The sequence below is a fragment of the Lichenostomus cassidix genome, chromosome 15 (assembly GCF_008360975.1).
Source record: "Lichenostomus cassidix isolate B80296 chromosome 15, HeHo_3.0, whole genome shotgun sequence".
Classification (NCBI taxonomy): Eukaryota; Metazoa; Chordata; class Aves; order Passeriformes; family Meliphagidae; genus Lichenostomus; species Lichenostomus cassidix.
The window spans coordinates 9,539,703-9,563,067 of NC_139496.1; the positions used below are offsets into that span (position 1 = coordinate 9,539,703).

A 23,365-nucleotide genomic window follows, 5' to 3' on the forward strand; every position below is an offset into this window, starting at 1 on the left:
TGTTTGGGTTTTTTATGTGTTCAAGTTTATAATCTTGCAGCCCTTTTAATGGCTTGGGATAGAGGTCACAAGGTTGTGCTATTTAAAGTAGGAGTTTTGCATATTTAAGTGCAACTCTAACCTCATGTTTTCCACAATGAAATCTTAACTATTACTGTGGTAATACTCCATTATTATTGAAGTTTAAACAGCAGAGTTTTGCGCTTTTGCTTCTGCTTGACTGTGAAATTGGCTTCCATTATGAGTAAAAGATTGGTAGAAGGATATTTAATAATGCCATCCAATTCACTGAAAGTTAATTTGAACAGATACTAGAACAGAAATCTTTATTCCTTTTGACTGAAATCAGATGCTTTGATGCTGCCTTTTCACATTCTCATGTGCAGATAAACATTTATTTTTAGATAGGCATTTTCTAATAAGAATGAATTGGTTTATCAAACTGCTTTGCCAGGTACTGCTGGGCACAACAGTGGTTTGAGAAAGAAAAAAGTTACAGAAGTACTTTTATACCTTAAAAAACAACCAAACAACACATTCTCCTTTTTTAATTCCTGCATTAATGCTCTTTTGTACTTCCATCTAAGTCAGCACTAGACATATAGAAGTTGAGAACATCTCATGCATATCCATCTTCAGGAATCCTTCCCCTACAATACGATTTCGTAAGGTAGGTATTGCATGTCTGAAGCTTTCAAAGTGCTTTGCAGACATATAATCATTTCTGCTTCTGTGACATAAGTAATATTAACGTGGGAAACCAAGGCAGAAGCTTGCTTAAGGTTAGGCAAAGATCAGTTAAAGAATTTAGAGTAAGGCTCCTGTTCTTGGCTGACTTATGTGTTCTCTGAGTAGATCACAGTATCTTTCAAAATAGCTTCCCTTCCTCCACCCTTAAAAATGCATGCTCTGTTTTTTGTCAGTAACAGCCTGCATCTGTGGCAAAAAAACAATCAAACAAAAAACCCAACAAAAGCCAGTGCAACTGGAGACTGAAATATATTTAGACAGCTGTACCCAATTCCTACCACTATTGCTATGGTTTTATGGTATCCTGCTACAAGACTCACCTACCCTTTGTATAGCAGGTAAAGCAGTCTGTGATCCAGATACTGAGATCAGAGTGCTGCAGCCAGGGAAAGAGCTGAGGGATGATCCATGGGGACCTTCACAACTGCCATAGTGCGCCAATGTGAACACAGATGGCTGTCAGCACTTGGGCCCTTCAAACCTGCTGAGAAAACTGTGGAAAGGCACTGGGCCAAAAAGGACAAAGAATAGGTGCTGTTAGAGAGAACTCAGTGTGTGAAATTTCTTAAGTCAGTGACTGCCGAGAGTATTTGGTGCTAATCTCTTAATGCTGGAGAAGTGTAGCAGCGCTGCTTCTCCCCAGTAAACAATAGGGCCCAGATTGCCCTCCCGAGGCCTCTGGCCTTTTATTACAGCCCACACAGAAAGCTCATCTGAGAAAGCACTCTAAGTTAGTGGAGCAAACTCTGAACCAGTCTGAACCAGTTCAAATATCGCATATGGTTGTTTTGCTTCTGCAGACTTCCTTGTTAGTCCTTGGAGGCTGTGGCTGGCATTTACTTAGCAATAGCTCATGCTGTCAGACCAAAGGGGGAGGAGAAAGGCTCTCCTTGAGCATGTCAGCAGCACGATGCAACAGTGCCAGCAGTTACTCCTATCGCTCCTTTGTAGTCACTGTCTCTGTCTTGATTTGTGGTTATACCCAGCTCAGTTTCATAAACTGAACATCTGATCCTTTTGTTGCAGCTCTGATGTTCTTTTATTACGTTCAAATTGTATCTAGGTTAGAAATGAAACATACTTGTTTCCAGCTCCTACCTCAGTGCTTACAGAAGGCTTTTTACAGGTGAGACCCACAGTTATTTTCATGATCAAGACAAAGGCAACCAAGAAATAAAAGCCCTGCTTTTGTTGGAGTTGCAAGTACTTAATAGTGTTCAGTAACATTTGATGCTTGCTTAAGTTTTTTAAGCTTAAGCACAAATTTCTCTAATATTCTGTTCATGGTAAATGAGGTCACAGAATTTATTATCTGTATTCTCAAGCATTGCAATTTATGAAAGAAGCAGAAAATTGAGAAATACTAGTTTTGAGAAAAAACTGGAACAATTATTTTGGTTACCTAGGAAGAAGAAAAGGGAGGTTTTGGGAACATGATGTATGTCCTGATACAAGGAGGGCAATGGTCAGCTTTTTCCATTTAAAGCAATCCATGTTAATTTGGCTAGGAAAGCTTACTCAGATTAGAAAACTCATTTTGTTTACTCCCCCCAGTGTCTTATTTAGTAAGATTAAGTAATAAAGCATGTTCGTTCTTGCATAGGAGGTTAGATTAACTTTTGCCTGGCAAGCTCTGAACACACTTGGCTATGGCCAGAGAAGGAGGGTGGGTTTGATTTCTTCTTGCAGAGTCATTCCAGAGCTACACATCTGTGGCTGCCTCCCTTGGCAGTGCTATATGTTAGATTCCTTTTTTTTATTTTAAATCTCAAAACACTTTGGATTTTTCCACAGGTGAAAAAGTAGAACAAATAAACAAGAAAGAGCAGCTGACAGGAGAGAGACAAAGCAGACATTGTTCATTCTGGAACGTGTATAAAATAAACAGCAGAAAGGTACCAGCTCACAAGCTGAAACTTGTTCACACTGAATTTAGGGAGGATGCTTAATGTCCCTTGTTCCTAAAAATAGTGTATATATTCTCCTGTGAAACGTTTGTGGACATGGGGATGTGTTGTGATACATGTATGTGTATATACCTACAGAATTCTAAGTACAAACTAACTTACTTATAGTTTGGGTAGTTTAAAACGAAGTCCTAGGAAATAATGTCATGTTTAATCTCTCTAAGTGCAGCAAGAAGAGCAAACCCATTCCCAAGCAGCAGAAAGAGCAATTGAATCTGCCTTTGACAGTTGCCACCTGGCATCATTATTGAACTTAACTCTGTGAAACTGCCAGGCATAAATCTTCCCTCATCCTGGAGAAAGCTAGAGATAAAAGAAAAAATACACTTAGAAGTCAGTTGTGGGAAAGACTTTGATCTTCACCCTTAATAAGAAGGTTTTTGCATTTCTCCTAGATTCCCCGTTGTCCTTCTGTGGACTAGAAACTCAAATTGTTTGCTGGAACTTGGCTGGGTGTGATGAGAAGTGCAAATTTATCTTGTTACATAGTAGGAGAGAGAGCTGGGAAGGTCTGAGATTTGTTTCCACAGAGATTACTGCAATTCTTGGATCAGTATGTACAGAAGGAGGTGCTTTCTGTGCTAGATGGCATGGAAGCATTAGTTAGTCTCATGAAATGAGTGAAAAGAAATTAATTGTGCAGGTTGGCAGCCCATCTGCAAACAGTTTGGTACAGGCAGCACCTCTGGATGCATGTGTGGCCTTGCAGTTTCTGCTGAATGGAATTTGTCCCATAAAATCTGTGACGAAGAGCTATTACAAACAGGTGCCTTGATTCAATAGCCCTTATTAAAAATTCTTGCTGACTCCAGTTAGCCTTGCCTTCACAGAGAGTAACTAGAGAGCATCAGGAATGCAGTAACAGGGTGTCTGTACACACAATGAGCATAATGCCACAAAGGCTGCATCTTAGCTGGTGATGTCAGTCAGGACTGGTGCATACAGTTGGTTTTTGGTTTCCTTGTTTAATTTTTTATGACCATTTTTTAAAAATCTGGCATTACTAAACTAAATTTTCAGTAGTGGTAAATCATATTGGTAAAGTGTGAATCACACACAAATGTGTGCTATGGCCTGTGGTTTCATACGTGGTGGTAGTGCTGCTTAATTGACTGTTTCCTCATTACTCATCTGACATGCTGGTACATTTATATTTTTGTGGCTCCATTGTGGGCTGGGTGCAGCAGGTGACCTGGCTGTAAAGATGTTAAAGTGTTCATGACCTGGTGAAAAAGGAGCAAAAGTTGGGTTGGATCAGCACCTTGAGCAGGTTTGTTACACAAGTACCTTTAGAAACCTGACGGAGTACGCTGCCCAGATGGAAACATCTGGGAGTGGAAGGGGAAGACCACTGCTCCCGCCAGCACTGCCTTGAAAAGTGATTCATCAAACACTGAAGCAGCTTTCTGGCATAGAAATACTTCTTATGTGTTCAGTGGTTTCCATGTGATTTCAAAGCACTTTAAAAGAAGGGAACTTCCCTGTCCTATTCTAGGAATGAAGGTTTGATTGTACCTCATGTAACAGAAAGGAAGGGAAAGCGCAAAGAAGTGAGGCAGGCAGATCAGCCAAGGTCAGGAAGAACTCTGTGGGAAAGCCAGAAATAGCACCTTGGGCTGCAGGCTTGTGCCTTGGCTACAAACCCATCAGTTGGCCCAGGCTGCCTTTGCGAGCTCATTGTTCAACAGGACCAACTATTCAGTGGCTTGTTTTTCACTGGTGTAAAATAGAAACATTGCTGAGGACTCCAGATGCTTGTGTACAGGCACTGGCACTTGCACTATCTGAATCCTTTGGCATGTTCAGAAACAGAAGTATCTGTTGCACCCGTGTGAAATGTCTGCAGAGGCTTTATCACAGTGGCTGAATGCCTGCAGTAGAATTACTATAAACCATCTTCATGCTGTTTACCTTGTTTTTTTCTATAAGCAGGCACAGCCCTTAGAGTAACTACATGGAGTCAAAGAAAAGTAATGGATTAGCAGAGGCGAGAATATAAGCCCCTTTAAGGTGGAGGTGCACAGCCTCCGTGGCCGTGTGTACCCGCCACAACATGGTAATTCTCCAGGGGAGATAGCAGCCTTAAGTCCCCGAAGATAAACACTTTCCCTGCCACAGGCAGCAGTTCAAGCGTAGTTCCGTGTGGGAAGCCTCCTTTTCTGGTTCAAGACTTTTCCTGCGACTGTAGGAGACAAGCCCAGGGACGCGGAGTTCCTCTGGAGCCAAACAGCCCCGCGGCACCGAGCATCCAGAGCCGCGCGCGGTCCCGGGGCGAAGGACCCTCTGCGGCAGCAGGTTCCCGGCTGCCCCGAGCCCTGCCCCGCGGCAGCCGCCCCTTCCCCTCCTGGGGGCGGGCGGCGGCAGCGGCAGCGTTAGGACCCGGCGGCGGCTGCGGGGCGGGGGGGGGAAGCGCAGCCCGGCGGTTGTTTACCGGGGAGGGGAGCGCCGGGGCAGGTCTCGCCGCGGCGCCGAGCGGAGCCGAGCTGCGCGGCCGGGCTGGCGGCGGCTCCTCGCCCTCCGCGCCGAGGATGCTGCCCGGGGGCCCGCGGCGGGCGCTGGGCGCCGTGCTGCTGCTGGGCTCGCTGCTGCTGGGGGCCGCCCGCGGCGCCGAGGGTGAGTGCCGGCCCGGCTTTGTGGGGGACAAAGGCGAGTCTCGGGAGGGGGAACACCCCCGTGGGGAAGGGGGAGGCCGTGCTGGGGAGCGGCCCGGGGCGGCGGGGGCTGCCCGGGCCGCCCGCACGGCTCGGCTCGTCTCTCCGCAGAGTGCCTCCGCGGCAACGGCGCGTCCTACCGCGGCAGCCGGCAAGTGGCCTTCGGCGGCGCCCCGTGCCTCAACTGGCTGACGGTGCGGAGCGGCCCCGGCGCCGCGCTCCCGGCAGGTGGGTCCGGGTCCGGGGGACGCGGCGGGGGGCTGTCGGGGGAGTGGAGGGCGCCGGGGCCGCGCTGACGGCCCGCTGCTCCCCAGCAGTCGATGAGAACCACAACAGCTGCAGGAACCCGGACGGCGACACCGCGCCCTGGTGCTACATCCGAGGCGCTACCGGGGTGCCCGAGCGGCGACCCTGCGACATCGCCCAGTGCTCAGGTAAGAGCGGACCCCGCCGGCCCCCTTCTCTTCCTGCTCTCCCCAGACTGCCTCCCACCGCGGGGGGCTGGGTTTGTCGCCAGGGTGGGGTCCCCCCTGCGCACAAACAACCCCGGGCTACGCCAGCACCTCCCCTGGGAACACCGCGTACCCGGGGCTCCCCTCCAGCCCCCGCTCGTGTGTGCACATCTGCCTTCCAGCTGTGCCTTACTCCGCCCCTAGAGCTTTTCCATTAGTGCCAGAAAAGGCCTGTGAAAAGCCCCCACTCCTCCATAATTCACTTATCATTATAGGACTCTAGCTCTGTTGCAAAAGGCTGAGGTCTGGACATCTAGGAGCTGCTGAGGTGTGGGTAGACTGTTACTGTGGGGCATATTATGGCTGACTAAAGAAGCTTCCTACTGCCAAAGGATTGCCAGTGGGAATTTGAGTATAGGGTGGAAGGGAAGAACTTGGAAAAAATGAGAACTAGAAGGGAGGACAGAAAGAAATGGAAAACCCTAAACACTGGGTTCGTGCTGGATAGTCACAGTGAGAAACAGTTTGCCAAAAGAACTGTAGTTGCAGCCTGTTTCAGGGAGAGGAGATGTCAGTGTTGACTGATGCCAGAGTAACCACTTGGGGTTTTTTGAGCTGTTTACTACTTTCTGAGCCCCGCAAGATTTACTCACACCACTGTCCCTTGAGATTGCTATCCTTGCATGTAAATACTTTTCCCACACACATACATCCTCCCCTTTTCTTCACTTTGCTCTTTTTTTGCCTGCTTTTCCCTAAAGATGAAGCAAAAAAGTGTTCTGCTGCCAAGACCCTTACTCAAAACAGTCCTGCAGCTTTGGGATCAGAAGAGTTACCTGACTTTTCAGCCATTTGCATGTTTAATAGGTCTGATATTTTTGCATTTCGGAGTGAGCACCTTTTCATGGTAGTCAACTCCAACAGTACCCTTTCCTTCAGTTGCCCTGGCTGACCCTACGTGAAGTTACTGTGCAGGACCCTGATTTCCTGTCCCTAACTCCCTTCTGTACTTCCATTTCACATTCCACTGAGAACTCAAAATGGCTGCAGATAGAAAATCCACATTAAGTTATTGTCTGCTATGGGGCGAGATCCAGGTGGACTGATATTTCAGGTGTGGATGCTGTGAATAGTATTTTCAAAAAGGAAGGCGTTTGGTGTAGAACAGGTGATAGATACCTACTTTACACTGTCACAGCTTTTAAAGTGCTACAGTGTCTATTTAAACTATGTCATGAAAGAAGGGCCTACCTTGAAATCCTTTAATGCTGATGATAAAAAATAGCATTGATGAAAAACAGGACTGGGAAGAAAGCTGTGTTATGGATGTCCATCCTTTGTCTGGGCCTTGGCTGAGGAGGAACTTGTTGTCCTTAGTCAGTGGCTGTGCTGCTCATGCCATCGGAGTTTGGTACACGACTGCCAAGAGGGGCTGGGAAAGAATATCCCCAGGTTGTTTTCACACCAGCTGGAGTCTCCTATCAGACTTTTCTGTGTCAGGAAGATTGAGGCAGAAGAGAGATAAATAGGCTCCTGGGAGATTTGGGATGGAGATTCTCATAATCTTGTTCACGTCTGTTCAGCATGATTGAAGCTGCAGCCTGTATATCGATCTGTACACTAAATGAAGTCATTGTGCATCCCCTGGACTCATGCCCTGAACCTGGGTTTCATTCTGCTGTCTGACTTCTCCCATCTCTGGTGGTGCCTTGAGCTCTTAGTTAAAAAGATTCATCTCAAAGGAAAGTGGGGGGAGGAATATATTTCTTGTCTACTTTCATAGCATTTCCGGCTACAGCTTAAGAGAGAATGAGTGTTTTTCAGTGTGCCTTGAAGGCAGTTCAGTGATACCAGTCTAGATCTGTTCCACTCACAAGGCACATGTTGTTTTGAAGTACTCAAAAGTGCTTGGTATGTTGCATATATTTTCTTTTTTTCCCCTCTCAACAGATGCTACCGCTACCACAGCCCCAGTCCCTTTGGCAGAAGTTGGTACTTCCCAGGAGGATGAGCAGGTGTTTGAACCAGCTGATACCTTGCCTTCCCGGAGTGAGGCAGCCGCAGTGCAGCCCGTCATTGGCATCAGTCAGAGAGTGCAGATGAACTCCAAAGAAAAGAAGGACTTAGGGACACTAGGTACAAACCTGGGATCATGCAATGGATCCATTCCTGTAATTCTGGCAGGACAGACGTGTTTTGAGGCTCTGAAAGCAAAATTATACCTGGATCTGCTGCCTCAAATTCTGTCTTTTTTTTCCTCTTTTCACAGGTTATGTGCTGGGGCTGATCATGATGGTGATAATCATTGCCATCGGAGCTGGCATTGTCCTGGGATACATCTATAAGAGGTGAGTGGCTGTTCTTTGTTCAAAAGCTGGTGTATATAAGAGTGGGAACGCCTGAGAACCTGCAGACCCAAACAGATCCCCAAAGGAAAAGGGACAGAAGTATATATTTGGTTTTGGCACATTGAGCAAGTTTGCATGTCACACTGAGGAAGGAGCTATTGAAGAGTCAGTTCCACTCTTTTCCATTTCCCCTTCATCATTGCGATGTTCTGTCCCATTTAAAGTTTCAAATTGCCCTCTTCAATCTTTGGGGTTTTGTGTGTGCACGTGCACCTTAATTTGGCTTTTTCAGATGTATCCAGGGGAGTTGGATTTTATGGCAGAACTGGAAAGAGCAGATCCCAGGTGCCCTTACAGGAAGGTTCTTTTGATCAGAAAAAGAACAATCCTTCTAGCAGACCACCTGTTCTCCTGATTTCTCTAGTCTAACTTTAGAAGAAAAAAAATTGGCAAATTTTTTGCCATTCATGCATTGTATCCTATGAAGCTGACTATCAAGTAGCACTTTTTTTTTTGGTCAAAGTTCATTTTAGCAAAGCTCCTGTATACTTTAAGGTCAGTTTTGATTTGTACTTCAGTTACTATTTTTTCAGCCACTTCAGTGTGTTGGATGGACGTGTTTCTGTATCTCAGCAGCATTTGAGGGTAGTGGCAGTAGCAAGCTGCTTAGTTGTAAGAGAGAGGGCAGGATTAACAAATAGCAGTGATTGTCACTGCAGCAAGCAAAGGCCCAGGCTCCCTCCTCTGGGAGGGTTTGTTCTATGTTTTGGCTGTTTGACAGCGGTCTGACACAACCGAGCAGAAGGAGCCCTTTCCCAAGCTGGGACATGTCCTTATGTAAGTGTTTATAATAAATGCCGACAGAAAAAAAGCAGAGGGAGGAGTGTTACATAAGGGGCAAAACACAGAGTGCTGCTTGTCGAGGAATCTGATTTGAGGTGTCACTTCAGAAAATGCTCTCTTGTGTGCTGGCAGGAACGGCAGCCACTGCTGCATGCTTGTAGGCAGCTTTGAAAAGCAGCCAAAATGCTGACAGGAAACCCCAGCAGCTCTGCCTGAGCTCTGCCTGGTTGAGATCACGAGCCTCAGGAGGAATGAGTGGTGCCTGTCCCACCTCTCTCCTATCTTCAGCGGGAAGAAGCAATGGACCGATGTCGGGCTTTGTCCAAATGCAGCTTTGCTTCTCCAGTCAGAAAGCTCACAGCAGGGCTGTAGTGCAGGTTTACTGTCTCCCTCCTTGCCTTGATCTCAAAATTGCATGTGCAAGCTGGCAGGTTTGGGTAGTAGGTGTGGTGAGAAACCTTTAATGGCTTTAGTAGTTTTTGGTATACATAGCTTTTCTGGAGACAACATAATGCCAGATCCACTTTTAAAGCAAGGCAGTTCTTCCGCAGCACAAATTACAGAGGTGTTCCTTCCCTTAGCAACAGGCTGGAGACTGAGGTAGGTTTGAGGAGCTGCTTGTGGCATTAAGCTATTATAGCTGCAGCAGCAGAAGGCAGGGCCAGCTCTGAAGTCAGCTTTAATACTTTCTGGGACAGCTTAATTTGCTGCAACAAAAGGCAGAAGCTGTCATCACCTCCAGTATTTGTTTCAGATGAAGCAGGTTACAGAAGCTCTTTTCCACAGCAGTGGCCTCTGCACTGTCTCACTTCTCCCCTGGGCCTGCACAGGGAGTGCTGTGGGACTGTAAAGGATAAGGAAACATATGGCAGCTCTGTGGTTTGAAGGAGGGGCCTGGCTTTGCAGTCATTTATCTGCAGCAATGGCAGTGAATAAGCCAGTTTGAGGGAGGGACAGACTTCACTTAGCTGCTTGTTTTTTAAAGACGCTCAGCTGGGGTCCTCTGCTTACAGTAGGGAGTATTTCTGACCCTTTGTATGCAGCTGAAACCTCTATTTATCTTGAAGAGCAGAGTCCCTTCTTTACTATATCAGCTTTACTGAGACTCTCCCTCCAAGCAGCAGCCCTCACCCCATGTACATGTTTTGGTTTTTGCTTTAATGCAGGGGGAAGGACCTGAAGGAGAAACACGAACAGAAGGTTTATGAGCGTGAAATGCAGCGCATCACGCTGCCCCTGTCAGCGTTCACCAACCCTGCCTGTGAGCTTGTGGATGAGAACACCATTGTGGTGCACACCAACCAGACACCTGTGGAGGACACACGGGATGGCAGTGGCCCCCTCATGGGGCAGGCAGGGACTCCTGGTGCCTGAGCAGCTCAGGCAGCAGCGCTACAGGCTGAGCAAAGCCTCCAGCTTCCCACCGTGAGTGCAGGGGTTGCGTGTGTTCATTTCTATTTTGTTTTCTTTTCGATGAACGCCAAATGAAGGTGTTGCAGAGGAACAGAACAATGGGCTATTCATCACAATCTGTTTGAGGGACACCCTTCCATGCATGGTCAGCTGGGGACTGGTGTGGTGGACCCTGCTGCTTCCTCCCACCTATCTCCATGGCGTGCCAAGGAGCTGGGGGGGATGATGGGCCAGGCGTACAACTGGCCACAGATCCCATAGTCCAGGGTGTGGTCTTGGCTTCCTCTTTTTCTGTTCTTTTCCTATTTAACGGTGTGCACTGTTACTTAAGTTTCAGCCTGGAACCTCAGGAGAGAACAGTACTGCAGGGACTGAGGGGAGCTTCTTGTCAGACTTAGCTAGATAATTACACTGATTATAGTTCCTGCCTTCTTTGCTTTAGTGGCTGAGAGCTGGAAGCACTCTCCAGAATCCTGCTACTGGATCAGGTTTTTTTCCAAGGAAGAGTTTATTTGAGGGATGTCTTTGGCCAGAAGCAGTATGTTAGCCCTAGTGCCAGTTTGGAAAAGCTCTCCTCAAGCTCTTGACAAATCAAGGTCTTCCAGGGCTGAGGCCACTTCTCCATTCCCCTGTGGTGCTACATGCATAGCCACAGTTGTAGGTGTCCAGGGGGTCTGTCTGTGCCTTCTGCTCACTTACACAGATCAGGAGAGCAAGGGCCAGCAGTATATAGTTGTGAAGAAAACAAACTGCCCTTCAGTTACTTATAGCAGGTTAAACACTGAGGATAGATAACATCCTCTTTTGAATTCCCTTGGCTTCCTACAGAGCCAGTGCTGGACAGAGTGCCCAAGCTGTAGTGGTCACCCTGATCACAGTGCAGCAGTTCTGGCTCTAAGGGCAGAACAGGGCAGCTGTTTTGTAAGATACTGAAGTTCTGGCGTGGCTCCTGGCCCAGCCTCTGTCACACACTCAGCTTGTGCAGCAAGACTACTTACTTACAGAGCCTGGTCCTATTAGAGAGGTTTTGTAACAACTTTTATTAGCATTTAAGAGGGTTTGGAAGGGATGGTTGCTGCAGTGTCTCCCTAACGGCACCAAGGCAAGGCCATTTCAGGGAAACATCTGTCCCCACTTCAGGGGATTCAAGCCATTCAAGTAAGTTTTCTAGCCATCTGCTTTATAGCTGTGGGCCTAATAGGGAGCAGCACTTGGCAGCAGGGGTTTTAGTGTTAATGTTTGATTCAGAAAAGGGAAATATTTTATTTTTAAATGCCTTTGAATACCATTTCTTTGTAAAATGTTTTAAATACCTCATTATGAGAAGGTGCAGACTGTGCTACCTTGTATTAAAGCTTAAAAAAAAAAATGCTCTGTAGACCTGTGTGGACTGTGGCTCATCTGTGCATTCCTCCTGCCAGAGCAGCAGCCTTTGCCTTGTTGCAGACTTTAAGGAGAAAGGAAGATGCCCCTTCAGTTTGCCAGACCCAAAGGTAAATCCCTACAAACAGTGCCTGCACTCACCAGCACTGACAAGGGCATGGAGCTTGTCTCCTTGCTGCCAGCAGCTGGTCTTGCACTGGGACACTGTTCTTGAAAAGCAGCTGTGGGGGTGTGAGCTGTGGGTGACTCAGCAGGTTGGCCCATGGGAACACACTCGTGGTTACAGCCCCTTCCTGCACCGACCTGGGTCAGTTCTGCTTTGGTGCTGCTCAGCAACAGCTCCATCTCTTGGGAAGTATGATGGAGACTAACCTGCTGTGCTCTCAGGAGGCACTGACAGAGCCAGCATTTTTGCTCAGTTGTTGTCTTAACAAGTGCCCCTTGAACTACAGATTTCAGAATAAGAGGTTTCCAAGAACAGGCTGTATTTTTATCCCTGGATTAGAAAAGGAAAATGGAGAAAGGCTCTGTGATCTGCTGACTCCTGTCCACCCTTAAAAACCAACCAACCAACCAAGGAACAGAACTTAACACCTTCTTCCCTTTCCATCACTCCAGGTAAATAGTCCTAGAGGGCACTGCACCGGGACTCTGCAGTTCTGTGAACGTGGCAGAGCCCACTGACTCAGAAAAGGTGTTCTACATGGCACCTCCTCTGGGCAGTTTTGATGTTGCCATTTTGTGACTACAATAGAAACCTGAGAAAGTTACAGCTTCCGGCTTTATTTAACACAGAGACCACAAAATCTTGTTCTCAATAGCATACAGTTATTGCTTTTTAATTTAGTTAGAACGTGGAGCTGTGCAAATCACAGTTCATAAACCCCACCCACACATCATCCAGGACTCTCCCTTCAGGGGTCCCCTCACAAACCAGCCTGGGAGGGGGAATGAAAGGGCAAATCCTATTAACAATCCTGGATCCACTGGACCCAGTTTTGAGAGGCTCCTGCGTGACTCACAGCACAGGGAGTCCCCAGTGTTTCTAAAACACCACTACACAGACTAAAATCACCCCCCTTGCACACCTGATGTCAGGTCCCATGTTATTTTACATAGTACTTTAAACTCATGGGTAGGGGGAGGAAACCAAAGTAACACCAAAGACTAACACCCATTCCTCATCATTCAATGCTGGAGGGAGGAGGAGGGAAAATGGAGCACACTAAAAATCCAGTTAAACCATGATGTTTGTGAGACTTACAAGTGGGACTTGATCCAGCTTTTTGTTCAGTTCTGCCAACCACAGGAGTTACTGCAGCAGTAGCTCACTTCCTTCCTTCTCCCACCGAGGAAGAAGAGAAGTACTGGAAGAAAATACACCCCCTACCCACCTCCCAACGACTCCAAGCCCTTTCTTTTTCCCCCCAGAGCAGGGAATGACCCTGAGGAAAATCTATTTGGAGAATCAGCTCAGGTGCTGCAGCAGCAGCTGCAAGAAGGACCTTCGAAGGGAGCAACTTGCACAATCTGCAGGAGAGGATGAGGTAATGGCAACTGAATTATTAGTTCTCCAGCTGCCACTCCAGGGAGGATGGGACATTCTCCAGCACTTTTCTATTCATGACAAGTCCATCCTTCAGTTAGCCTTGGGCAAGTCCCCCTTAGCCATTGTCTACGCCCAAGGTCTGAGCCACTGCAAACCTTTGGCTTTCTGACAAGCACCTTCTGCCGCCATTTCTGTCACCTCATGTCCACAGGCCAAGAGCTCAAGCACTCAGGAATGTCCACAGCCAGTGCCTAGTGCAGACTTACACATTCAGGTTCAAATACTTTCACCTAGGTTAAGGTTTTGGGCAGGCAAACTCACTGCAGGCTCAGGGTCTGAAGATGCTCCAGTGGCTCATTTGCTGCCTGCCTCATTTGCCATCAGGAAGGGCAAGCAGAGCTCAGTCTTAGTGTTTCTAGGCAGGCTTTTGGAGGTATTCAGAGACAGAAAAGGAAAAAAATCCCACAAAACCAAAACAATTCATATGTGCTTCCCCAGAGACAAGATATTTCAGGAGAGCTGCCCAATTCCTGGGGCTTTTCACTCCCTCCCCTGATGTGTGTCAGAGGCCAAAATCTCAGTGGGTTGTTCTGGGAAACACATGCAAATACATACATGTGCTGTCCAGGTGGGACATGTTGCTGGATGTCCGATTTCCCCAGCTTTCTGAGCAGGGCAGTCAGTGGGAGAAGCTGTTCCAGAAGTGCTGGTCCTTACCCAGGAGAGTCTCCTATAGCAATTCCCTCCCTGGCAGACAGGCCAGGGTGGCTTCACAGCTTGCAGCCAAGTTCTAAGGCACCACAGTAAAGAAGCCTGAAAAGGCCCAAGAAATATTTCTCAAGCCAGAAAAATAGTGTTGAGCAGCTTTCCTAGGTGCAGCTGGCAGGAAATGGTCCTTTTTGCTTCTGAAACACACCAGAAATCCACAGTGAATCAGGATGTCCAAGAGGAGGGACGCTGGGTGGGGAGAGAGAGGCAGTGCAGCAAATGCACAGCATGGTGCCCCATTAATGCCCTGGAAGTGGCTGAAGTGCATCTCCCTCCCTGATGCTCATCCCAGCTCCAATGAAGTGGTGCAGGCAGCAGGACGAGCACACTAGGTTGTGTTTTCAGGTAGCTTGTCACGGTTCAGTCCATACTGCACACTCACATTGTGGTCCAGCTCCTCCAGCTCAGATGGAAGGGGGATGGCAAGTTCTCCAAGGTACAGAGAGAGAGCTTCGAAGGAATCTTCCAGCTTGGAAAAAGGGGGCCTAGAAGCAGCAGTAAGGAAACATGAGTAGGAAAGAGGAAGCAGAACAGCATCTGGAAAGGCTGAGCCAGTTGTCCATCCAGGTCCCTGTACCATGTACAGAGTGGTGAACAGGGACATGATTCCCTTCCCATCCAGCTTCCAAGACTGCAAAGCCCCCATCTGTCTGGGATACCCATTTTTACACCCAGTGACCAGGGAGGTCTGGCTCTTTGGAACCTACTTGGCAGCAACACTGTTCTGAAGCTACAAGTTTCGTAACTGCAGTCAAATGAAATATTCACCTGACTGTGAAAGACTGCCCCTACTTTTTGTACCAGAGAAATCCTGAACAATTATTCCTCCTTTACTCTCTCTGTCTTGGAATTGTTTCAGAGATCTCCACTATATAGTGTCTCTATCACAAACTTTTGAGTCTGAAGTCTCCACTCATGGAATCCTTTGAGTATTCCCACAGAAGGCTGGAACTGCCCTCTGTGCAGACCAGTCCTTCCACTGTGGGAATACAGACACATCCTGCAGGCTTCCAAAGAGGAGTCCTCCAGACCCCAAACCTACCTGCTCTCTGGTTCCAGTCTGCAGCAAATAGCAGCCAGAGGGAAAAATGCTGGAGGACAATCAGCAGGAACAAACTTCTCCCAGAACAGCTTGACATTAAGGCCAAAATCCAGTGTGCGTGGGAGACAGTCTGGGTCAGCATAAACCTGGCCTATGATCTAGGGAAAAATGAGAGAAGCACTTAAGTACTGCAACAGTTCCAGAGTGTTAACAAACAGGGAACTTCTGCATCAGGCAGGGGCTCCTTCAAAGTATATTATGGTGGAAAAAACAGAAACAGTGTTCCTCCTTTCCAATGAAGCCACTTGCTCATAGCACTATATACAAACTTCACTGGAAACTTTTTCAAGATCTGGTGATGTGTCCATGGCTGTGAAGTCCCAGATGCCTTTGCCTTCTGCCCAGGGTCTCTCTGCCAGAAGACATAGGATGATGTGCCCCTCTCAGGGAGCTCAACAGAGTCCTGCAGCTGGGGATGATGCAGCCCCTCCTGATAGCAGGTAATCAAAGCAACCTGCATCACCATTCCATCCCCTCCCTTTCTCACCACCTTACCATACCATCAGCAAAGCCCCTCTGTACAGAGCCTGTCCAAAACAATGCTGGGAAGCCAACACCACCCCTAATTCTGAGTTGTTTTGCCAGTGACAGATTCAACCCCCACCACAGCCAGAGGCTTGGGACAGATAAGAACAACCACAACCGATACCCAGGAGGCTGCAGGTAAAGGAGACCTGTAAAGGGAAGCCCTGTCCCAGCATTGCCCCAGTGCTCACCACCTCCAGCACAAGTGTAAAAGGAGGGAAGGAGCCCACAGCAGATACCTGGACTCACAAGGTCAATACAGACTTCCACATGGACAGAGTATTAGGTTTAAAGCCTCATCAGGTATCACAGAAAGGGTGTTATTTATAACCACCCAGGCTTTTCAACACCAATAACTTGGCAGGACAACCACATCCTGTAACTAGACAGAAACACCCATTATGTATTTTGGCAGGTTTATTTCCTTATCTGTTTGAGAGTTTATTTTTTTTTAGCATCGCTGTTTTGGTGACAAGGAAAACGTTCATGTGCTACTACCCTTTTGTCTTTTTTTTCTAGATTAAACAATTGTTTTAATCCCACATACAGATTTTTCAAGTTCCTAAATCTATCACTCACAACCACAACATTCTCTGAGAGGAGGGCCCAGTGTAAACAGAGCTCCAGATGAAGCCACAAAGATTTATGCACAGATATTTTCTTTGTCCCCTTCATCCAAATACTGCAGATGAAACTGTGCTGGCATGCCCTGGTGTTCCTGCAACTGCTGTGTTACACATAACACCCTGCCTTTCATCTGTATTTCCACTGTCATACACACCTTTTAAGCTGCAAATACTTTGCAGCTTTCAAGTGCTGCTTTTTGTTCTGCAGATAGAAAAGCCTGATATAATAGCCTGGTATTTCTGAGCCTTCATTGGCTCAGAAATAAATTAAACCAACAGACTTCAGGGTGCAAGCTTCATTAATCGACCTGCAAAGAGGTTTTTGTTTCCACTTCTTTGAAGTGAAGTGCCATCCTCAGTGGAGGCCCTGAATTTGCTGAGATTATGCAGCTGGTTCTTCTTTTAATGAGGCAGTAGAAAAAGTACCACAGTTCTAGGGAATATGTCTCCTTTCAAATAGATGCCAGGGCTCAGTCAGAACTTGATGACTTTTTTACAGCTTCTCTCAGTCCAGGAGCAACCTCTGCGTTTCTTTCAGTCCAGGAAGAAACTGGGACCAGAAAAACTACAAGACAGTTACCTTCCTTGAGGAAACAGAGGCAGGGTAAGTTTGTTCTCCCAGTGTATTTCACTAATAACATGTTTTTAGGTCACAGGCTGCACACTCAGACACATAGATCTGGGTGATACCATGTGTCCCCATGGAGATGGGGACAAGGTCCATTAAAGATGCCATGTAATGTCCTTGACTTACCTCGCAGAGAACAATCCCAAATGAAAAAATGTCCACCATCTCATCGTAGCTCTGTCCTGGAGGAAACATGAGACATTCAGCTCTGTGCGAGTTACCCATCCAGCTATTTCAGGAGCTGCCAGTACAAAGCAAGGCTTAAACCTGAGCAGGGTCAGTCACCCCAAGATATGTATATAATAATTGCATTACACTGTCATTACAGATTTTAACCCTGCTTCTCTCTAGTATGGTGGAATTACAGGACAACACTGGGAAGCCTTGTGTATCAGGTCTGAGCAAACGCTAAGGGTAACTATGGAAAGCTTCTGCCCATTTCCATTTATTGCTGTTCCCATGCATCTCTACAGTGCATGGAGCCAGTGCTCAGCTTCCCCAGCAGCCAGCGAGTCCCTGCTGCAGTGACTGCAGAGATAATAAATTACACACTGGCAGCACTTTGATCCTGGGAAAGCTGGCCGGCTCCAGCATGCTCCACTTGCAGACACACCCCTCCCAAGCCAGTAGCTGGTAAACAGCCTTGCTTTCAGAGGTGATGTCAGACTATGCTCTTGCTCTTCTCTTGACAAATGCCAGGATTGAGACAATTGAGAAGCAGCCTCAGACTCCTTTATGGCTGGAGGCCTTGAGGAAAGGCAAACAGAACAGCACAAAAGAAAGCAACATGGAGAACGGAGCTGGGGGAGAGGAGACCAGTCCTCCCTTCCCCAGTTCACTGTGCTGGACAGTGCTGATATCCCAGCCAGCCAAACTGCCCAACCTGGTTAGACAGACCTGCTCGTTAGGAGGAAATTGTAGCCACTGTATTTCACCCTCACCTTAACTCCTGCAGGGGGCAGCTCCTCTAAGGGTCACAGCTCAACCTTAATGCAACTGAGGGCTGCATGCCAAAAACCAGATTTTCTTGCATTTGGACAACTCCCACCTCAATCCTGAGCCTTCAGCAAACCTGGCAGCAGATGGTTTCTCCCTGGATCTATGCAACAGCACTCATAAACCTCATCCCAGAGTTTAATGATTTCCTGTTTCAATGCACATTTCCAAACCATGAGACTATAACAGAAATTGATCACAGGTTCAGTTTTATCTCAGGCCTCTTTTGCCTTCCCTTTTATCTGGATTATAGCAAATTTACTTCTGTTGCCCTCCTGAAGAATCCTGTTGTCAAGCCAGAAACATTACCCGCGCTGGTACAAAGGCTCACCAGGTCAGGTACTGCAGGACTGCAGCTATGGCTTCTGTGTGTATAAATAAGCTTCCACATTAGCAGGTCTAAAACCACAGTCTCTAAAAGGTTTGGTTGTTACTGGGGCACAGAAGCTTTCAGTAATCCTGTCATCTCTGTACCTTGTCACAGGTGTCTCCTCACCTGCTCCCTGCTCCTGCACTCTTACCATTCAGCATCTCTGGGGCCATCCAGTACGGGTTCCCAACCACCGTGTAGCGTTTTTTCCTGTCACTCTTGCGGAGCGTTCGTTTCTTGGCTGATGGCTTCTCCAAAGTGGGCTTTTTCCTTTCCTCCACAATCAGCCGAGACAGACCAAAGTCAGCCACCACCACTGTCTTATCCTGCACAGGAGATTTAGTACAAGCCACTGATTACTCTCATCTCCTGTCAGAAGCAGAGAAGCTGCAATTCCTGTTTGCTACCAACTATAGTCTAAAGGCAACTATCCAGGTTTCCTGCAGCCACATGAGCATAGCAAGATGTCCAGACAGGTGTAAGATACCCAATTCACAATCCCAACTCATCATTTCCTACCTTCATTGTCTTATATCCTGTATGGTTGCTAGCACTTATCCCATCAATTCGGCTACACTTGCCAGGGCAAACCTGGACTTTTCCTTTCAGGTTCTTTTACCTGGTCAGGAATTAACTTGGACTTTCATCCTGGGTCATTTGAAGCCAAGTGAACAAGGGCAGGTTTGAGAGAATGAAACTACACAAAAATCTTGTGACCCAGCTTTTAAAAAAGAGAGAACACACACATGTACACACCTACACACTTGTCTGAATCCTGAATGCCAATAAAAAGTCATCAAAACAGAACAAAACAGCTGTAGAGAACATCTCATAGTTGAGATAAAGAACAGAGCTGTATTAACTTTCAGAAAGTGACTGTTACAGGAGCTGCTACCAGAGGATGGGTGGTAAGAACAGAACACAGAAACAGTGAAAGCTAGATGAGTCTGGAAAATCCTGTGTCAGAATGAAGCTCCATTGCTTGGGGCACTAAGAGCCTCTCTGAAATAAGTTCCACCCTGGCAAAAGACGGAACAGCATGTGGCGAAAACCAAGGGAGGAAGATGCCAAGGAGAGGAGCAGCATGCTGTAGGAACAGAGGTGTAACTCACCAACTTGATCAGGCAATTGTGTGAATTCAGGTCTCTGTGAATGATGCACATGGAATGCAAGTAAGCCTGGAACAGAAGGAGAAAAGCTGGTGTTAGGAGTTCCCAGCTGAGCATTTACAGACTCAACAACCCAATGCCATAGGCAGCGTCCACAGCCCCTCATACACCACCCTGCTGAAGCCACTAGCCCTGACCACAGTTTGCTCTGTGATGAAGCAACAGCCCAACTCACCATTCCAGAGGCAATCCCTTTAGCAAAGCTGACCTTCTGCTGCCAGGGAAATGGGTCCTGAAAGACAAATCCTCAATGGTCAGGGACTGTCTAACCAGCCAGCTGATAATAGCAATTCCTCTGCAACAGGAACTCTTACAGCAGTCAGACCCACCCAATACAGCCCCGGAAAGAAGAGGCTTCCTGCCCCAAGCCCACCCTGAGCTAAGAAGCAGCTTTAGCACACAGCTCCGAAGAAGAAGACTAACAATGAGTACATAAAGCTGGTACAACCATCAGCACAGTCAGGCTCACTGAGCACAGGTCTCTCAGGTGTCCATACTCACTGCATTGCGGAGGAAATCCTTCAGCGTGCCCCCCTCAATGTACTCGGTGAGGAGATTCAGCTTCTTGTCCTTGTACAGCACACCAATGAACTTCAGCACATTGGGGTGGTCCAGGCTGCGCATCACTTTCACCTGCAAGCAGAGACACCCGCCCCCAAAAAGTGAATGGAACAAGTCCTGGCAGATCTGCTCTGTGGTGAAAAGCACTCCAGTCCTCAAACTCCTATTTAGGAATCACAGAGAACACTCAAACCCCAACCTTAAGGCAGCAATTAACTGTTGCCTCTTCCTTTTTAATGCTGTGTAATTAACCTGATCTTAGTCTTTAAGGAGAACACCCTTGAGTTTGGCTAACTTTTCAGAGTGAGAAGCTCTCCAGGGCAGCTATTGGGTCTGTACTACAACAGCAGTGGCAGGTGTTTAGGGAGCTGTCTTTAAGCTAAATCTGACTTTGAAAAACATGGTAGGCAGCCACCAAGAAAAGAGGTTTGCTTAAATACAGCATGAGTCTTAAATATCTTACAGATAATGGACCTCATCCTTTGAACTAATGCACAAGGCTCAAGGGATAAATCCTTTATGTACTGCACAGCTCAATTTGTCTCAGACTCAGGCTGCTCTTATCACTGAAAAATTAATGAACTGGAGCTGAAGCAATGCCTATTGCCCAGTGTGAGTCACACTTCACTGCAGCAAACATTCAGCTCATGTCAGCTTTTCCCCATGCAATGCTTCCCTCCTCAGCACCTTCATTCCTGCCAGGTTGCTGGCAGGATGTCTCTCTCTCTGGAGAAGATGGACGAGAGTTCCACCACACTACTGGCTCAGAAGCTTTTTGAAATCCTGCTCCTACCTCTGTCAAGAAAGTCTTCTGTGTTTCCTCATCACAGCGAATCAGCTCCTTCATCACCATCACCTTTCCCGTTGCTTTGTGAGTCACCTGGTGGAAAGAAAACCCACAACTACAGGCAAGGTTCAAGAACACACATCTCCAATGCTCCTGTGACTCTTCCAAAAAAGAGGGTAACATTCCCCTCCATCCAGAGAAGAATAGAGATGGGAGGAAATTCAGAGCCCAGGGATCTGCCAAAAACTGCATGAAACTTCTCCTTTCAGAATTCACCAAAGATTCTGTATATGAAACAGAAACTACCTAAAGCTGACACAGGATCATGCCAAGACCCAGAGCTGAAGGCTTCAGTTTGGGTAGCACAGGGCTGAACATGCACACAGGCTGCCAAAGCCTTTAAAGGCACCACTTCCACACTGGTGCATCCCTCAAAGTTCCCTTATGGCAAGCATTTGCCCAGAGTGATGCTCACATTTTGTACACAACCTTTACCAGCTACATTCTGTATTAGCAAAGGAATCAACATTCACTTGCATCAGAAACCAAACGACCCAAAACTACATTATAAATGCTTTGGTTTTATGGGGAATCTGAATCTCATCCACATGCAAGCAGAACTGGGGTGCACAGGCTGTTCAGTTAAGGCAGGAAGCAGTTAATTTTACCTTGCTCCTTTGGAGCAGTGTGTTTCAACCTGCAAGGAATGTCCTAGAACAGTGGAAAACACAGAGAAATCCATCATAATAATAAGGTAATAAATTTCCTGGCTCTTGACATGGAAAGCATTTCCAGTTCCTCAAGAACTGTTTGCCTGTCTCCAACTAGTTCCTGGCATTTTGCTGTGTTATGGAGGTTTTTTTGTAACCAGCTCAGTCTTGCTTGCATGGGGTGCAGGAGTGAGTAGAAAGGGTCTGAATTCCTATGAGCACGTTTTCCTGGAAATCCTCTCCTCTTTGGTTGCTTAACTTGGACAGCTCTGGCTCCCCAAGATCTCCAGGGAACTAAACAACTACCTTGCCTCTAGGATCAGAAGGGAATTATGTGATCAGATACAGTACGTGCTGCATCACCCCCAGTCAATCTGAAGCTTAAGAAAAATGTCACTATTTTGCATCCTACCCTTTAAAATAAAAAGTCTTTCAGAAAACCTCTAGAACTGCAATCCAGAACACAAGACCCAGTTAGAGCATTTAGGAAGCTTACAAGTTCTTGCATAGTGTGACACACTAGTTCTGTTTGGAGCCAAGGGACATAAGGCTGACATAGGTGGAATGTGAGTGCATGGAATAACACAACAGAAGCAAGAGTACAATATTCTTCTGCTCCTGTCTGAAATCAAGCATCCATACACAAGTAATGAGCCAGGGAACACTGCACATTTCAGCCAGGGATATGAAAGCCGGGGACATCTAATATCCAATGATAAAGGAAAGTGAAGAGACAAAGACAAAGCTAAGTGGAATTCTTAAGCTGACATACCAGCAAAACTGAAACAAGTGTCACATGAAACTCCAAGGGGGCAAATTTAACTCCCAGAGCATGCACCAGAAGAGGATGGCCATGGGGTAATTTGAGCAGAAAAGAAACACCTTTGTGCCAGTAACTGTGGGGACACAGATGACAAAAGCATGCGACAGAGCAAAGGTTCCACTTACCTGCACCTGTTATTTCTCTATGAGCAGAGGAGAAGAGAAATATGCTCATTAGTATGGACCAAGCATTGGGTTTGTAGTGCTGGCTCATCACCTCCCATGGAAGCATGAGATGAATATGGTGCCTGGACACCTCAAGTTTATACCAGTGTAAGGGGAGAAGTCGCATCCCATGGTGAGTGCAATCTGAGTTCTGAGGAGCTCACAGCACCTTAACAAGGCAGAGGAAGTTGCGTCCTGATTCTGTCAGGAATGTTGGGATAGGAACTGCTGGAGTACCCTCAGTCAAGATCAGAGAGCTTGAATGCAAGAGAACTGCTATTGACTGAGATTTTAACTATGAGAGTCATGCAAGACCTGACCACTATTGCCACATTCACAAAGCATTTAGGCTCTGCCAGGGGCTCAGTGATGGCCACTACATCAGCCTGGCAAATCCCCAAACATGCCACACTAAGGGTGGGTAAGAAATGCTGTGCTGGGGAGCTGAATGCACCTTGTCATAAGAAAGACGCTCATAGGAGGAAGTGTAGCCTGTTCCCTGTTCACCCCATGTCACCCAGGACGTTGTTGTGACAGGCACTCTGGACTGCTAAACCTGACTCAGGGGATGAACATGTATGGCCAAGGTTGACATTCAAAGGGGACAAAGTCAAAACCATCTGCAGTCAGAGACACTCGTGGTCAGGGAATGAAACAGAAATGGATCTCAGAGCAAACCAGTGAAGATCCAAGACCAATCACTATCAGCAAGGCAAAACCACTGAGACTGTGGTGAAGGATCCCAAGAAAGGCAGACATTGCTGTACTCAAAGTAAATGG

General features: G+C 47.0%; 2 protein-coding genes across 5 annotated transcripts in view; one reads left to right on the plus strand and one right to left on the minus strand.

Annotated features, from left to right (window-relative positions):
• The first annotated feature begins 4,838 nt into the window (after positions 1-4,838).
• On the plus strand, positions 4,839-10,523 carry PIK3IP1 (phosphoinositide-3-kinase interacting protein 1). Of its 2 annotated transcripts, none has more exons than XM_085076053.1 (6): positions 4,839-5,330; positions 5,480-5,596; positions 5,686-5,802; positions 7,771-7,956; positions 8,090-8,168; positions 10,178-10,523. In XM_085076053.1, the coding sequence occupies exons 1-6, from the start codon at positions 5,246-5,248 to the stop codon at positions 10,383-10,385; spliced, it is 792 nt and encodes a 263-aa protein (XP_084932179.1). In that variant the 5' UTR covers positions 4,839-5,245; the 3' UTR covers positions 10,386-10,523. The 2 variants fall into 2 exon arrangements, with proteins under 2 accessions (XP_084932179.1, XP_084932180.1); XM_085076054.1 differs by having other exon boundaries at positions 4,840-5,330; positions 5,683-5,802.
• A 2,047-nt stretch (positions 10,524-12,570) lies between these two features.
• The window catches only part of LIMK2 (LIM domain kinase 2), a 30,610-nt gene continuing 19,815 nt past the window's right edge, over positions 12,571-23,365 (minus strand). For all 3 annotated transcript variants that reach the window (XM_085076050.1, XM_085076052.1, XM_085076051.1), the window contains 8 exons: positions 20,895-20,981; positions 20,042-20,173; positions 19,716-19,772; positions 19,484-19,549; positions 18,523-18,697; positions 17,132-17,187; positions 15,167-15,324; positions 12,571-14,609 (listed from right to left, as the gene is read on the minus strand). In XM_085076050.1, the coding sequence (XP_084932176.1) occupies positions 14,453-14,609; positions 15,167-15,324; positions 17,132-17,187; positions 18,523-18,697; positions 19,484-19,549; positions 19,716-19,772; positions 20,042-20,173; positions 20,895-20,981 (888 nt within the window). In that variant the 3' untranslated portion in view covers positions 12,571-14,452. The remainder of the gene's footprint in view (positions 14,610-15,166; positions 15,325-17,131; positions 17,188-18,522; positions 18,698-19,483; positions 19,550-19,715; positions 19,773-20,041; positions 20,174-20,894; positions 20,982-23,365) is intronic.

What these genes read in the sequence shown, in the direction of transcription:
- PIK3IP1 (XM_085076054.1), top strand. Translation starts at nt 5,246, where the DNA reads ATGCTGCCCGGGGGCCCGCGGCGGGCGCTGGGCGCCGTGCTGCTGCTG. An exon ending in CGGCGCCGCGCTCCCGGCAG is followed by an intron (nt 5,597 to 5,682) that starts GTGGGTCCGGGT and finishes GCTGCTCCCCAG; the next exon opens with CAGTCGATGAGAACCACAAC. An exon ending in GAAGGACTTAGGGACACTAG is followed by an intron (nt 7,957 to 8,089) that starts GTACAAACCTGG and finishes CTCTTTTCACAG; the next exon opens with GTTATGTGCTGGGGCTGATC.